General features: G+C 46.4%; 1 protein-coding gene and 1 long non-coding RNA gene across 4 annotated transcripts; one reads left to right on the forward strand and one right to left on the reverse strand.

The window, feature by feature from the left end:
- Nucleotides 1-1961: 1961 nt before the first annotated feature.
- LOC128352097 (uncharacterized) lies at nt 1962-10652 on the reverse strand. The gene is made up of 3 exons (XR_008320204.1): nt 10531-10652; nt 3294-3392; nt 1962-2093 (listed from the first exon to the last, which is right to left on the reverse strand). It is a non-coding gene; the product is annotated as an uncharacterized LOC128352097 (long non-coding RNA).
- A 183-nt stretch (nt 10653-10835) lies between these two features.
- On the forward strand, nt 10836-15174 carry LOC128345436 (uncharacterized). Of its 3 annotated transcripts, none has more exons than XM_053297354.1 (2): nt 10836-10923; nt 12569-15174. In XM_053297354.1, exon 2 carries the CDS (start codon nt 13863-13865, stop codon nt 14964-14966), a length of 1104 nt encoding a protein of 367 aa, XP_053153329.1. In that variant the 5' UTR covers nt 10836-10923; nt 12569-13862; the 3' UTR covers nt 14967-15174. The 3 variants fall into 3 exon arrangements, with proteins under 3 accessions (XP_053153329.1, XP_053153318.1, XP_053153339.1); XM_053297343.1 differs by having other exon boundaries at nt 10854-10923; nt 12139-15174; XM_053297364.1 differs by having other exon boundaries at nt 10876-10923; nt 12548-15174.
- Nucleotides 15175-17279: the final 2105 nt, after the last annotated feature.

Below are 17279 nucleotides of genomic sequence, written 5' to 3' on the forward strand. Positions count from 1 at the left end.
GTCTGCGATCCAGCAAAACCAGCAATAGCACAGCATATTATACTCAGTGCTGACAAGAAAACCACAAAATCAAACCTACCTTGCTTCCATCCTGCCTGTAACAGAGAGATGGGAGGACAGAGTACTGTAGACAATACTGAGCTAGATGGACCAATGATCTCACAAGAAGAAACAAAAAGCTGTCTATTACCATGAAAAGAACTCTGCTTTCTTCTCTTCTTCTCCAGCATATGTACATCTCATGCTGTGACACTGCTGCCTGCCTGATAACACCATGGCTTCAGATTGGTGCTGGGCCCCAGCTGACAGCCTGACCCATGTGTCAGGGCATGGGCCATGGAGGTGGTGCATATTCATGTCTGCATTTGTCAACAGAACTAATGGACAGGACTAATGCATCTGTTTTGGGGGTTTGCCAGGGTGGGGCCAGTTGCCAGTGGTGCTGCAGTGGGTGAGGGTGACCATGAGTCACTCACCCTCTATGGCCAGCTCTGGATAGCCCAGCAGGTGGTGGTTGGCCTTCAGGAAGACCATCCGCTCCACCAAGTCATCATCCAAATGGGAGTAATGGGGTGTCACGATGTCCCTGGCCATGGAGACACCATCTCACTCTGGACGCTGCTTGGCGAGCATGAGAGGAACCATCCAGCAACTGTTGCCAAGTCCAGCCAGACTTTTTTTTAAACTAAAGATTTAATATACTGCCCAATCCACAGATTCAGGGCAGTGTACAAAACAAGAACAGCATCCGAGATTTTTTTAAAAAAAGATTTAAAGGGCAAACGCCTGGCGGAAAAGAAACCTTAACTTCAATTAGGTTTTAAAGGCTGAAAGGGAGGAGGCAGACCGAATCTGGGGGAAAGAGAATTCCAAAGTGAAGGGGCAGCGACAGAGAAAGCCCTTCCATGGGCCCTAGTACTATGGACCTCTCTGAGACCAGGGACCGAAAGAAAGGCAACCTGAGAAGATCTCACAGGACGGGACAGGACTGGCCAAGAGAGGCAGTCCTGAAGGTAAATAGACTTGACGATGTGTTGCCCCAAACTGGATCAGCTTCATCTCCCAGCCTGCCATCAGCTCCTGCAGGTACTGCACAACACATTGCTCAGCACTGCTGCAGGGCTTTGTGGGCCACTCCCACTCCCCTGGTAAGGTGCCAAGTTGCCAAGGAAGCCCTCTGTGAACCACTGGGTGGAATGCTGAGGCAGAACTACCAGCTCCCACTATGCTGCTGGACTGGGAAGCGGTGGTGATGCTGCCGCTAGGGGTAGACTGCACACTAGCAGTAAACGCTCCAGCACCTTCCTCTTGGTTGTGCCCTGGCCTCCTTTCCAGGGCTTGCCTGACCTCTTCAGTCAAGAGGTCCCTCCCCCTGGGCAGCTGGTCAAGAGTGATAGCTTTGACCTCCATTCTTGGGTCACATAGGCAGGACAAAACATGTGCTGCTGATGCACCCAAGGGTTTATTGAGCTGATCCACCACTCCAGTCCTCAGCCAATCTGCCAAGGCGATTTCGTCCTAAGTGGTGAGCATGGACTGGAGCTCAGCCATCATCTTTTCTAGGAGAAGCACAGTGGGCAAAGCCTGGCTCAGTGTTGCTGCCTCGACACACAAGCCATATGTGGCAACAAAGAATGGCTGAAGTGCCATGACAACCTCAGAAATGAGTGGCCAGTCCTAGTTGGATAGGTTGCCCACTTCAAAGCAGTGGCAGCTGGTGGCTCTTGCAACTGGGGGGATGCTAGGCAGGACAAGCATGGGAGGCGGAGCCAACGGTGGACGGTCCTGGAGGTGGAGCCGACAGTGGGTGAATACACTAGCAATGACTTCAAAAAGAAAGCCAACTAATTTTTGTTTTCTCCTTTTCTTCTTCCTGCAAATAAGTAAGTAAGTAAGTAAGTAAGTAAATGGAATATAAGCAGTTTTGCACGGTTTCTTATCATGGCTCCTGAAGGGTTGATCTTGCTTCTGTGCTGGGAGGAAATGTGTGGCTGCTGCCTCCACTCCCCCTCTATTGATTTCAGACTTGTCTTCCATTGATTGAAGACTCCTCCTCTTCAACTTCAACTTCCCTTGGTTGAATACTCCTATTCCTGAAAAGAAAATTAAGGGCAGTCAAGGAGTGCATTATAGTGACCTCAGCTGCTATACTGCACTGTGTCTTACTGTGGCCCCTGAAGAGATGCTCTTCCTTCTGCATTGGGAGGAAATGTGTGGTCTCCGCCTGTACTAACAGCTGTACCCACTCGTCCTCTTTTTTTCTTTCTGCAACTATACTGTTCTGTTTCTTATGTGGCTCCTGAAGGGTTTATCTTTTTTCTGAGATGGTAGAAAATGGTTGTTAAGGACACAAATCTGCATGTTCCCATAGTGTATAAACAGATTATACCTGCATTAAGTGGAACATGTGCATATGCCTACTATGCTCCTTTTATGTTTAAATTACTATAAAAAGCATTAAGCATAAGTCTCTTGTAAGTCTTTTTTCCTCCTTCTAGCACTTAAAATGCAAATTCACAACCATTCTTAACAGAAACCAGCTGTAGCCCTGCTTGCACCAAAGTAAAGGGGCAAATTTGAGTGTCAAAAGATGGGAGGGATACAGGAGCCAAACTAAGTGGGTGGAAAGGGGATAATCAACATCTATCCTTCAAACTTACACTGGCTTTGTTCTATTAAGTACAATTTAGCAATAGTAAAGACCTTCTGTCCTAAAAGCCTATTTAAATAAACGTCCCAACAATTCAGAAGACTAAAAACATGGCTCCCAATAAGCATGGCAAAGCCTACAAACACTTGATGTGTTATTTGAGGATGCTGGAAAGTAATCTGTGACCTCCACATCTGTGTGGGAGGAAAGAGTAGGAGGCTGAGGCAGATGGGTTTCTTAAAAATCTTAAAGCTATACATGGTTGAAGCAAACCACACATCGTTAAAATGATTCTGAAAGTAGCCAACAGTTAGTTTAATGCAGGGAAGACATCTCAGTTGCTCAACAGAGATAAAGAGACATACAGAAAACACCCGTTTATTTTGAGCACTTAACAGGACTACAGTGGGGTGCAGATATGTATCAAGTGGGATCAAGGGAGAGAGAGAGAGAGAGCAAGCAAGAGAGAACTGTATAAGCCACAAGTAAAGCACAGGCCAGCTACAAAAGGCTACTTCTGTGGAGAGCAACTGCTTCCACTGTGTAGTGCAGTGGTTAGCATGGTGGAGTAGACTGGGAAAGCTAACATCCCTATTCAGCTGTGAAACTCACCAAGTGACTCTGGCACATTCACTCATCTTACCTCTTATCACATCTCTTAGCCTAACTTAACCCACAGGGCTGTTGTGTGAGGCATATGCACATAACTATGTACACCACTCTGGGCTCCTTGGAGGAAGAGCTGGAATGCAGAATATAATTATAATAAATAATTTGTAAAAACCAGCGCAAGCAAAAGCCATTCGAGTCAATGCACAGCCAACAGAAAGATTTGCCACTAAGCACAGAAAACAATTGGCAGACCCAGCCACTTTGAGAGTCTCCCTTTCAGCCTTATCCATAGCAGGGCACAGAGACCATGATAAACAGGTACAGTTGACATACAGCAATGTTTATGACCTGACAGCATTTGAAAGATAACAATGTTATTTAGTATTTGGCAGCTTATAAGATTCTAGATTTGATGCCTGCCAACATAAAAAGATGTTGAAGTGGCTGTGAGAGATTGGGTTCAAAGTGGGGTAAAGGCCTCCCCAAAATGTATTAAAGCAAACTTAAATAGCTGTCTCCGTCTCAGTTGTTTGAAAAAGCCTCTGTGAATAGCAATATATTTGCAATAAAAGGACCCATAAGAAAATTTGCAATAAAGTTTTTTTCTTTCTTTTTGGCAATAAAAGGGCCCAGTAATTGTGGGATGTCCCACAGTAGCATATTCAGCCAAGCAGGCATGGGAGACCAAATGTTGATAGAACCCAGGCACAGAACTATAATAAAAAGTGAAACAGAATTTAAATGAATTAGACACTTGTGGTGTAAAACACTTGTGATGTTTACATGGCATTTTAAAAGCTGGAAAAAAACAAAAACAAAACAAAACCAAGCAATAACAAACAAGGAAAGCTCCTTATACCCTGTGAGTTCCTTGGGAAGCAGGCAGGATATGAATTCCTAAATAAATAAATAAAACACTTGTGATGTTTTTTTCCTGGAGTGGTAGGTCCTCAGCTGCACAAAATAGCCCTTTGCATCAAACCAGCTATTGTCAGACATGCCTTTAATCATTTGCACTTTCCAAATCACATATCCAACAGCAGGAAAAGAAGAAAGGGGAGGTTGCAGGCAGGGACTCCAAAGGGCACCAGACCAGTTCTTGTGTGTTGGTTCTTGTCTCCTTTCTCTTATCTCCTCCCGCTGTGCTTGCCTCTGTCTCAGTTGACTGGACTCTGTGCGTGCACATGGCCCTTTCTCCTGGGCATTGAACTCTTCCCCTCCTTGCAGAGCATGAAGGGGGAAAGCTGAGAGCCCAGCCACGAGCGTGCTTGGAGTCCTGGTCAAGGAAGATGGAGGTAGGCCTCTGTCTCAGATGACTAGGCTCCATGTGCACATTTGGTAACATCCAGATTGGTAACATCCAACTGCTTTCAAGCCAGGCAGCTACAGAGCCCTCTCTCAAGGAGAAGAGAGCACATGGGCTGTGGGGAAGCTTGGAGTTTGACTGAATGAACTTACTTTATCTCTTTCTTGTTCGCTTGCTTTCTTGCATGCTCTCTCAGCCAGCTGATCACCAGACAGACAAAACAACATGCTGCTTGCTCATTGGCTCAACCAAGATGGTGCTGTTCACTGACCTCACGCTGCCAGTTCAGAATTGGTGCCTACCTCCACAGGCCTTGAGATTGGCCACAATACATATCAATCATCCTATTGCTTATTCTATTGGTAGAGAGCATTTGGAGTACCCATCCACTTTCCAAAAACAAAGGGAGCATTTCTCATAGGATTTCAAGGAGTAATATTAATTTTTCATATGCAAATTAGATGGATGTGAGAGCAGCAGAGGCTGCTGCTCCCAGAGCATCTAAGGATGCTATACACAGGCAGTCCATGGAGCACAGAGAGAGAGAAAGGCGGGCAGCCACAGGACAGAATGGAAGGGCTGGGTAATGTTTTTGAAAATTCAAAATGGCGGCTGTGTGTGCCTGAAATGGTGAGGGGGTGGTGTTCACTCAGATCTTAGAGAGGATTCACCACTGCTTCTAAGCCACTCTTCCTTGACAGGCTGTGGGTGGCTGGCTCTTGCTCCTGCAGGCATTGGAACAAGAGAAAGGTGGAGTTCTACTGGGTTGTAACATCCTGAGGGATCAAGTGTTCAGGCAGGTCAAGCTGCTGCTCCCTGAGCATCTGCCTACCCTTTTCACTCCAGTGGAAGTAAGCTGCTATCTTGTGGCACCTCTCCAAAAGAACAGCCATGGCAGCAGCGGACTAGCCCCTCAGTGACTCTAGTGAGTGGCCTTAGCCCCCCAAAGGCCAAGCATCTCCCCCATGACCAGGATCAGAGTGTGTACCACACAAGAGAGGGACACTAGCTGAAGCCTCTTGGCTGCATTACCTATGTTAAGAGCATTGTCAATCACTGTCCAGCTGACCCGCCTGTCATCCCAGCTTACCCCAAAGGAAAGGAGAAAGCAGGAGCATGCGGGGGCCAGGAGGGAAGCCAAATAGGAGGTCGAGTGGGCCAGGTGGCATCCTTGGGATGGGCAGGGCCAGAGTGGGCAGCTGCACTTTAGCAGCCAGCTCGATGGGCTGGGCAGTGGCTGCTGACAATGTCAGCAGTGTGACCCAGCGGAGGGAAGCGAGTTGTCAAGGAAGAGGAGCTGGGATGGAGGGAGGACAGCGGACAGGGGAGAGGAAGGGAAAGGGATGATTTGGAGATCTTAATAAAGACTATGGGGGAGGAAATGGGAAGGGAGGGGCTGGAATGCCCGGCCTGTTGAGCAGCCTGCATGTGATGAGGGGTGGCGGCAGCAAGGAGTAGGATGCAGTCCCCTGGTGAGGGGCCAGCCCTTGACAGAACTAACTGTTGGGGGTTGTTCATTTTGACCCCCAGGAGGTAAAACAGCAGAGCACTGAGGAATGAGCACACACTCCAGTTACAGAGTAGGTAGCAGAGGATGGTTTAGTTGTTGCAGATACTTAGAGAAAACACATGGAGATCCTTGTAGAACTAAATACCAAGTATTTATTTGTTAAGTATACTTGGATAGGAAAGACCTAAACCTAATCTAAAGGACTACATAATGAATTGATAGGGAGAGAGAGAGATGTTACCATCTGTTCTCTAAGTATAAAGGAAGGATTGTGACTCAGCACAGGAAGTGTAGAAGAGTCAAATCAGGGGTCATAGAGTAGAGACAGGTAGAACAGTTAGGGAGACCCTTACTAACTATCTCGACTCCCAATGCTCCTAGCGGATAGTTGGTGCAAAACATCAATGCACTGGAACTCCATCTCCAACACTAACCAAAGGAGGAGGACATAGGTGCTGCTAATCCCTTCCCCTTTCTTCTGCGACTTGTCTGGGCTCTATGGCTGATACCTGGGCAAAGGCACAGGACAAGCCCTGTTGGACAGCCACCATGAACTCGTGGTGAAGGTTTAGCTGCCTGGAGAGCCATCCCTCCGCCTGGTGATCAATGGCCACCGACAGCTCACCTGTGCTTTGCTGCATGGGAGGGGCTGGCCATGCCACCAATAGCAGATGTCCCCTCACTTTCCTCCCCCCACCAGGAAAGCAGCATACATCCCACTGAGGCTGGTCCACAGAACTGCAGTGAAGTACATGCTAGTGTCAGGTGCTTACAGACTCAACTGGTTGAATTACACCAAGGGGGATGTTTCTTTATTATTTTATTTATTTAAAATATTTATAACCCACCCCTCCAGTACACTACTGCTCAAGATGGCCCACAACATTAATAAAATAAATACAATGCAAAATAAGACTAACAAATTTAAACAAAGATTTATTTTGAATTTTTAAAAAGAACACTGAGGGAGGAAGCATGGCGAAGCAATTCTGGGAGGGTGTTCCAAAGTTGAGGGGCCACAACTGAAAAGCTCCTTTCTATAGTCCCTGTTAATGATCTCTGTCTCTAGATCTCTATTAGTAGCGGGGCCATGAGCAGGGCCTGAGATGACAAGTGGAGTGCCCTGGCAGGTTCATATGGGTGAATGCGGTCTGACAAGTATCCCGGCCCCAAGCCATGTACAGCTTTAAAGGTCAAGACCAGCACTTTCAGAGGGATTGAAGGGATTCAATCCCTTTCAGAGGGACTGAATCTAGCCCAGAAGTGCACAGGTAACCAATGAAGCTGCCACAGGATGGGTGTGCACACATGAAATGACTTGCATTGAGCATCCTTACAACAACATTCTGGACCAGCTGAAGCTTCCAAACAGACTTCAAGGGCAGCCCCATGTAGAAAGCATTGCAATAGTCCAATCTGGATGTTACCAAAGTTAAGTTACCAAAATGATACCAAAGTTATCAAAATGTTACCAAAGCATGAGTGACTGAAGTCGGGTCAGACTTCTCCAGGCAGGGTGACAGCTTGCATACAAGCTGTAGCTGGTAAAAGGCACCTCTGCACCAGAAACACCCTGAAGCAGTGGACTTTCAGAGGAATTGTGACGCCGTCCAAGATCAGATTTACCTCAATACTCGGATGATCAATTTTACTAACCCAGAGCACTTCCATCCTATCTGTATTAAGCTTCAGCTTGTTTGCTCCCATCCAGTGTAGAACAGCCTCCAAGCCCCAGTTCAGAGCATCCACTGCCTCCATGGCGTCTGCTGACTTTAAAGATAGGTAGAGCTGAGTGTCATCAGCATACCGATGGCACCACAGCACACACCTATGGATGACCTCCACCAGAGATTTCATGTAGATGTTAAACAGCATGGGGGACAGAATAGATCCCTGTGGCAGCCCAGAGGCCAAAGGCCAAGGGGTGGAGCAGGCATCCAACAGCATCACCTTTTGAATACAACCCTCCAGGTAGGTGTGGTTGCCCCCAAATCCCAAACTGCAGAGAGGTCCCTGAAGGATACCATGGCCGATGGTATCAAAAGCTGCTGAGAGGTCCAGGATAATCAACAGAGTCACACTCCCTCTGTCTACCTCCTGGCATAGGAGGTACCACGGCAACCAAGGGCAACCAATTTAGTTTCCATCCTGTAGCCAGGTTGGAAGCCAGAATAGAAAGGATCTAAGTAATCAGATTCAGAACCACAATGCTCTCCAACACCTTGCCCAAGAAGGGAAAGACTTATTTAAATCATCTGGGTCCAATGAGGGCTTTTTAAGGAGGGACCTAATGACTGCCTCCTTCAGGCAAGTGGAGACCACCCCCTGCTTACCACTCCCGCCACCCATGGACCCAGTCCTTCCCTAGAAGCCTTCACCAAACATGAAGGGCAAGGGTCGAGGACACATGTGGTAGGCCTCAACCGGCCAAGCAGCCTGTCTACCTCTTCAGGCAATACAGTCTGAAAATCATCCACTATAACAAGACCAGACGGTGCATTGGCAACATCCAGTTCCAGTGCCGCAAAAATCTTAGCATCCAAGTCAGAATGGATATGAGCAATTTTATCTGCAAAATCTAAAGCAAATTGGTCACAGGGGACTGCCGAGGATTCCGTTTGATGGTCTTTGGGGTCCTCACCTAAAATGAACCACTCGAAAAAGCTTCACTGGACGACATTGAGCTGATGTGATGGTTATGGAAAAGTGGGATTTCTTCGCCGCCGCCGCCGCCGCCGCCGCCATCATCACCATAGAGTAGGCCCTAATATGGGCTCTAGCCTGTGTTCGGTCACATTCATTCTGAGTTTTCCACCAATGATCTTCAAGCCATCTTACCAGCCTGCTTCATCGTCGCAACTCACTTGTATATCAGAGAGTCGCTTGGGCTCGGCAGGTCAGGAGAGGATGCCTAGGCACAACCGTTTCAATCACCTGACCCATCTCCTCATATCAAAAGGAGACCAGGGTGTCAACAGGATCACCCACTCTCTCAGCAGGAAACTCCCCCAGAGCCATCAGGAATCCATAAGCTTCCGGGGTGGACCATCCTAACTGGTCCCCCTCTCCTGCAGAGGTGTTGTGGCCCACCTTCAGTTCAATCTTCACCAGACAGAGATCTGTCCATGATAACAGCATTGAAGCCTCCTGTACTATCCATGGAGCACCACTGTCCACTGTTGACCCCAAAACCAAATCAAACGTATGGCCTGCCACATGTGTGGGACCAGAAATCAGTTGAGACAAGCCCATGGTCATCATGGAGGACATGAAGCCCCGAGTTGCACCAGAAAAGGCGGCCTCAGCATGAATGTTAAAGTCCCCCAAGACTAACAGCTGTGGGGGTCCTCAATGCCACATCCGAGACCACCTCAAGCAGCTCAGGCAGGGAGACTGTTAAACAGAGAGGTGGGCGGTATACCAACAGAATCCCAACTTTGTCTCACGATCCGATCACTACGTGCAGGCACTCAAACTGGTCAGAAAGGTGGACAGTGCATCTGGTGAGGGGGATGGTCTCCTGAGGAACCAGGGCAACCCCACCTCCCTGCCCACCCCACCTTGGCTGATGCTGCACCTGGAAACCTGGTGGGCACAAATGGGAGAGATTTACATCTCTCCCCTCATCCAACCAGTCTCCATAATGCATGCCAAGTCTGCATGCTCATCCAGAATAACCTCCAGGGTGGCTGTGGTCTTTGCATTTATGCATCTAATAGCACCAGCTTCAGGCAAGGTGGGCTGCTGGGAGAGTTACTGGGGTCTCCTTGGATGAGAGAAGGATGTGATGGCTCTAATGTAGCCAGTGTGCCTTCCCCTCACCTGGCATGTCCTACTCCCACCGCCATATCACCCTCTGCCAAGGACCACCTCAGTCGGAAGGGCCTCCTCCAAAGTAACATGACCTCCCAAACACATGTTGTGAAGACCAACACCTTGTTAATAACAACATATAAAAATTCCCTCCTATTAAAACCGAGGCAATGCTCTAGGTAATCTGTTAGGTTCTATGCAGATGTTAAAACTCCGAGAAGGCATGGGGAGGGCTGTTGCAATCAGTGTTCCTGCTCAGAAGTCCACCAAACTCGCTGTGATTCTTCAGCCCTCTGGCTACTCAAGTCTACCGGCTGTGATCCACTTGACCTTCGGCTCGTGCCAAGAGGCTCACATCCCTGGCTCAGCTGGATCTTAAGTAGCAGTCACCTGGAACAGGTGGAGCAAAGGCAAACACTCAGGGTCCTGCCTAACAGAGCTCTCTTCTCATCTCTACCTACAAGGGCAGAGTGTTACCAACTAATGTGGCCTTAATGCTAGTAACGAGCCTGTGTCTGACCTATATCAGTTCATATAGGCCCTACAGTGGCAGTTTGTCTGGGCTGTAACACTCCACAGATCTGTACGATCCTGAGAACTAGGCCATAGCACTGCTGGAGTTCATAAATCACAACCTACCTCAGGCGCGTAACAACGATCGGGCGAGGGGAGACAGTTGTCTGGGGGCCCCACTGCCTGGAGAAGCCCCCAGAGGCACCTCACGTGACTCCCCATTGCCCCCTGCCCAGCCCCAAGGCCCCTCAGCCACTTGCTCTGTTCGCCGTCTCTCCAGCTTGTTCTCCTGGCCGGCAATGGAAGCAGCAGGCAAGCTGCAAAGAGCTCCTTTTCTCCCGCCTCTCAGCTGATCGGCGGGTGGGCGGGGCTTCCACGGAGGCCTCATGTAGGCCTCTGTGAAGCCTGAACTCCAGTAGGGCCCAAGCCAGCCAGGAAGGAGGAGGCAGCCAGAGTGGCCACCGCTGTTCTCTGCAGCAGAAGACCCCCTGCTGCCCTGCTGAACCCAGCATTTGCCAGGTAGAGTGTGAACTCCTTTTTGTGGTTACCTTCCCCCCCCCCTGGATATATAGGCATCTGCTTGCCATAGGGCTTTGATATGGGGGGGCGGGGGAGGGACTGAGAAATATTTATTTTTAAACAGCTTGGAAAATTTGCTGGCTTAAAAAAAAACTATCTAAAAAGTCCTATAAGTGGCTTGTTGCATGGCAGAAAATTACAAAAACTTCTGGAAGAAACAGTATTATACTTATTTTATTCATTCATTCATTCATTTATAAATGCACTTATGTTCAAGTTGTTTTGCAACCCAGAAGGTCTGAGTGAGAACTGTGAAGCATGTGTTGTGCTTTTATTTTATTTTATTTTTCTTGTGTGTGAACTGCTCCCCAATAACTTGCAGGGACTTCAGGGTAAATCTGGCCAACATGTGAATGCAGCACCTCCATTCCAGAGGAGATGTGTGTTAAAGGGCCTTTAAAAGCCTCCTGTGAAAAATCTCCTGGAATCAAACTTGACTGAATTTGTTCAGAATTCTGAGAAAACAAACATAGGCTCACCCTGCATGGTTGAAAGTCTCCTTTGCTAATCTGCAGCGAGGGGGCCATTTTAATCATTCATCTTTCTAGTGTGTTCTAGGCATTAAAAGTAAAACAAATTTATAGTACTCAATGTATATCACTATATATTGTGACGTGTGCGTGTGTGTATTCAGTGAAATGTATTTCCAGGCAGCATACTTATTCTGGAATATCAGACTTAAATCCTTGGGGGCCTGGGGTGTGCGGAGGCCCTGGACTTTGAGTGGGGGGGGCCCATTTTAAAATCTCGTCTCTGGGCCCACTCCAACCTTGCTACGCCCCTGACCTACCTGTTTATGTGCTAGTGCAGAAACTGATGTTTGCCTTGTTAGTATATTAGTAAGACTTCAAGGCGTCTATTTTGATTGACGATATCCTCATTTTAGTTCTACAGGTCAAATTTTGCTTCCACACTAATCTTCAGTAAATGGGCTGTTATTAATCTTCCCGTAGGATCCTATATTCTGGTCCAAAGCCTCCTTTTCACTGAAATCCCTTAATTAAATTCAAATAATAGTGGCTCCATTGTGGGTACAAGCAGGTTTTATTCATTTACAAGGTGATAGATAAAAGTAAACATAATGGCACTGCGCTTTGTATCATGTTGTGTGTGTTTCACACAGTACTCATCTTGTACTGCTTTCTATCTTCCCAGCGTAAAGAACAAGGAACCCAAAACATTGTTCATGTTTTTTTATGTTAACTTCAGGAAGAGAAATAAATAGCTTCTGCAAGTCAACAAGGCTCAGAAGAAAAAGCAACAGCATCAGGGTGGTTTGAAATCTAAATTTAATCCATTCTTAATGGTCTATGGTCTTGGTCTTGGTCTACTAAAAGTTCCCTGCCACTGCCAGTGAATTCTGCTGTTACCTAGGAAAAAGTAATTAACAAAACATGTTGAATCTTGTTGTGTAATCCTCTCTTCAAAGTAACATTTGTGCATTTTTCAATAGGGATCAGCAGCTGATGTAAAAAATGTACCTGATTGAATGCTTAGAGCTATTGGAACAGAACCTGCTGTTTAATGTGTATTTATTAACTGTCTTTTTTTCTCCTTTCAAAAGTGGAACATTATTCTTTTGCAGCAAGGACCTTGCTATCTTCCTGCTCATCACAGTTTAATGAGCTTCAGTGGAAACTGATGGTTTAAACAACAACAACAACAACAACTAGTCATGATTACACCTGCCTTTGTATCTCTTTTCCCAGGAAATGTATTTCAGGTTTGTGTGAAACTACCTAAAGATTATCTTCAATCCATATTCCATGAGTCATCTTTGACAGCTCTCTTCCCAAGCCACGTGACATTGCTAGCACAATTTCATTATTATAGCATTTGATTCCCGTTCCACCTAATTTTGCCTCCAGTCAGAACTTGCTCATTATTTTAAAGAATATCTGAAGACGCCTAGTCAGATGCCCCTAGGAAAATCACAAGCAGGACACAGAAGCTCCAGCTGCCCCACTTCTCTTGAAGGACTAATGCCTCTGCTTCCTTAAAAGGTGTAGTTTTGTGGGATACATGTATGATGTATGACCCATACATCATATGGCACTTAAAATAGCACCCTAGCAACCTCATCCTAGGCATGTTGACTTAGGAACAAATCCTTTGCCCACTGGGACTTTTTTCTACAAATGTGTGAAAAAGGTTGCAGTGAAGGATAACAAGTGGAAAAACACTCTGCAATTCTTCCCTACATATCTAATGCAATTGTCATTACAATTCCTTAAAGACTCATTGCAGCCTTCATTTATTCTGCCATTTCACTGCAAGATTTACTGAATAATGCTGAGAAGCGCCCCCACTTCAAGTCTGTATGCATGTGTCATATTTATTAAGAAGTATTTCCTAGTGAATTCACTCTATTACCAGTTACAGGTGCAGGGCTATGTCAATGGTACTTGCTAAGGATATTTCTAACATTTCTGATTATCACATAAATAACTTGCAACCCATTTCTAACCTTCCCTTCTTGGGCAAGGTGTTGGAGAGCATGGTGGCATTTCAGCTCCTGGCAGTCCTAGATGAATCTGATTTAGTTAGATCCTTTCCAGCCTGGCTTCCGACCTTGGTTGCCCTGGTGGATGACCTACACTGGCAGATAAACAGAGGCAGTGTGACTCTCTTGATCCTCCTGGATGCAGCGGCTTTTGATACCATCGACCATGGTATCCTTCTGGGACATTTCTCTGGGTTGGGACTTGGGGGCACAGTTATACAATGGCTCCACTCCTACCTGGAGGGTTGTATTCAAAAGGTGGTGCTGGGGGATGCCTGCTCCACCCCTTGACCTTTGGCCTCTGGGGTGCCACAGGGATCTATTCTGTCCCCCATCCTGTTTAACATCTACATGAAAATTCTGGGAAAGATCATTCATGGGTACGGGTTGCGGAGCCATCAATATCTGGACTCTATCTGCCTATCTCTCAGGCAGATTCCAGATGGTAGAGCTTGGTGACAGTTCCTCTTTAAAACGGGAGCTATTATATGGAGTCCCTCAGGGCTCCATTTTGTCACCAATGCTTTTTAATATTTACATGAAACCGCTGGGTGAGGTCATCAGGAGATTTGGTGCAGGGTGTTATCAGTATGCTGGTTACACCCAAATCTATTTCTCCTTATCATCATCATCTTCGTCATCAAGAAATGACATTCACTCCCTAAATGCCTGCCTACAGGCAGTAATGGGCTGGATGAGGGAGAACAAATTGAAGCTGAATCCAAGCAAGATGGAGGTGCTCATTGTGGGTGATCGGAATTTAAGGGATGAGTTAGATCTTCCTGTGCTGGATGGGGTTACACTCCCCCAGAAGGAACAGGTACGCAGCTTGGGAGTGCTCTTGGATCCAGACCTCACCATGGTATTTCAGGTGGAGGCTATGGCCAGGAATGCTTTCTATCAGCTTCGGCTGATTCGACAGCTGCATCCATTCCTTGAAAAGAACAATATCAAAACAGTGGTGCATCAGCTGGTAACCTCCAGGCTCGACTACTGCAATGTGCTCCACATGGGGCTGCCTTTGTACGTAGTTCGGAAATTTCAGTTAGTTCAAAATGCGGCAGCCAGATTGGTCTCTGGGGTAACCTGGAGAGACCATATTATGCCTGTCTTAAAACAGCTGCACTGTTTCCAGGTGAAATACAAATACGATATGATATCGTATACAAATACGATATGTTTCCAGGTGAAATACAAAGTGTTGGTTATTACCTTTAAAGCTCTGAATGGCTTGGGTCCAGGTTACCTTAGAGAGCACCTTCTTTTGTACGATCCCTATCGCTCGTTGAGGTCATCTGGAGAGGTCCATCTCCAGTTACCACCGGTACGTCTGGTGGTGACTTGGAACCGGGCTTTTTCTGTAGCTGCTCCTGGTCTATGGAATGCACTCCCGACAGATATCCACAGTCTAGGCTCACTGTTGGCCTTTAAGAGAGCCCTAATAACCTATTTATTTGGCCTGGCCTTCCAAGGTTTGTAAAGTGTTGTTGTTTTTAAAAGTATTTTAATTGGTTTTAAATAGTTTTAATCATTTTTGAAATGTTTTTATATTGTTTTTAGCATTTTGTTTGAATTGTGGGTTTTATGTCTTTTTAAAAAGTTGTTGTACACCGCCCAGAGCCTCTGGATGGGGCGGTTTATAAATGTAATAAATAAGTAAATAATAAATAAATAATATGCTGATGACACCCAGCTCTACCTAATTTTTAAATCAGCAGACACCAGGGATGCTCTGAACCGGGGCTTGGAGGCTGTTCTGGACTGGATGGGGGAAAACAAGCTGAAATTTAATCCAGATGAGGCGGAAGTGCTCTGGGTTGGTAGAACTGATCATCCGAGTGATGAGATAAATCTGATCTTGGATGGGGTTACACTCCCTCTGAAATCCAAAGTCTGCATTTTGGAGGTGCTTCTGGACCTGACCTTGTCCATGGAGGAGCAGGTGGTGGTGGTGTGCAGAAGTGCCTTTTACTAACTATGGCTGGTATGCTAGCTGCGACCCCACTTGGAGAAGTCGGACCTGACCTCAGTCACTCATGCATTGGTAACATCTAAATTGGATTACTGCAATGCACTCTATGTGTGGCTGTCCTTGAAGACTGTTTGGAAGCGTCAGCTGGTCCAGAATGCTGTTGTAAGGATGCACGTGGGTGCAAGTCATTTCATGAGTATCACACCCATCCTGTGGCAGCTTCATTGGTTACCGGTCCGCTTCGAGGCTAGATGCAAGGTGCTGGTCTTTACCCTTAAAGCTCTACATGACTAGGGGCCAGGGTACCTGTCAGTCTGCATTCGCCCATATTAATCTGCCAGGGCCTTCTGTTCATCATCTCGGGCCCTGCTCATGGCACCACCACTAACAGCGATCCGGTTGGCGGGGACTAGAGATGGGGCCTTTTTGGTTGTGGCCCCTTGGTTTTGGAACGCCCTCCCTGAAGAGCTTCGTTATGCTCCCTCCATCAGTCTTTTTAAAAAACAACTAAAGCACACCTTTTAAAGGAGGCTTTTTAATGCTCCATCGTTGGTTATATATGGTAGGTTCGTTACTTTTTAGTTTTTATAATTCTTAGTTTTTAGCTTTTAAAATAACTTTTAATTTGAACTTAATACTGTTCGTGGTTTTTAACCCGACTTTTAAACTTGTTTACTGTTTGGTTATTTTTTTTACTTTTATTGTATATTGTATCTATTTTATTTTTGTGAGCCTCCCCGAGCAGTAGTGTACTGAAGGTGCAGGGTATAAATAAAAATAATTTTTAAACAACTCACCACCTCCAGGGGGTGCTGCCATGGCCATGGGTGTGTGTGTCTCTGGCAGTTCCCCCTTCCCCATCCTACCCCAGTCTCCATAGGGCTGTTTTGGGTTGTTTGCAGGCTGTTTCAGCCCTTTCTGATGTGGCAGCGGCTATTTTGGAGGCCACCACATGTGTGCCCTGGCCATTTGTGTGCACATGTGCACTGGTCTCCAAAATGGCCACCACCACTGGAGAAAGGGCCAGAATGGCTTGAAAGCTGCCCCAAACAGCCCTACAGAGATGGCGGGGAGGCTGGCGGGGGGGGACGACCACCGGATACCCTCCCATGGCCACAGCAACACCTGCCTCCAGAGTCCATGAGTTGTAATTTTTTTTTTTAAATGGTAGAACCCCCCGAATTAGCTCAAATTCGAGCTGAGCAGAGGGGGGATTCTGTTTGGGAGCATGAAACCAAACATGTCCAAACCAGACTCAAACTGAACTGGGCAAACCTGCTTTGTGCACACCCCTACTTGTAGACAGTCTGTTGAGTAATTATTTTTGGACTAAAACTCCCAACATCCCTAATCACAATGGCCAAAACCAGGGATGAGGAGAGCTGCAGACCAAAATAATAATAATAATAATAATAATAATGTTACTCAAGACTGCTTGTAGGCAGCATAAATGTCACAACCAATGTTTAGGATTAGGGTCTAAGGAGTTTTGACTATTAGAAAAGATACATTAGAATGTATCCAGTTAGGATACAATCATATCCTAATGGGATTAGGATCCATATGTAGCTGTAGGGTATCACTCTCAATCTCAGGCAGATGAACTGTCTCTCCTTTTCCTGTTTATTGCTTGCTAGTTCCTGGGGGGAAGTTCTACTGAATCAGCAAATTCACATGTTGCAACTCTTGTACGATTGTACCATTTCAGGTTCCAAAAGGAGAAGCACAAAACTGAAAGTGCCCCTGATTGGTAATGTGAGCTCCCTCCTAACAGCACACATGCATTATTTTTTTTTAAAAAAACCTTTCCTGTTCTTCGAT

Source organism: Hemicordylus capensis, chromosome 1 (assembly GCF_027244095.1).
Source record: "Hemicordylus capensis ecotype Gifberg chromosome 1, rHemCap1.1.pri, whole genome shotgun sequence".
NCBI lineage: Eukaryota > Metazoa > Chordata > Lepidosauria > Squamata > Cordylidae > Hemicordylus > Hemicordylus capensis.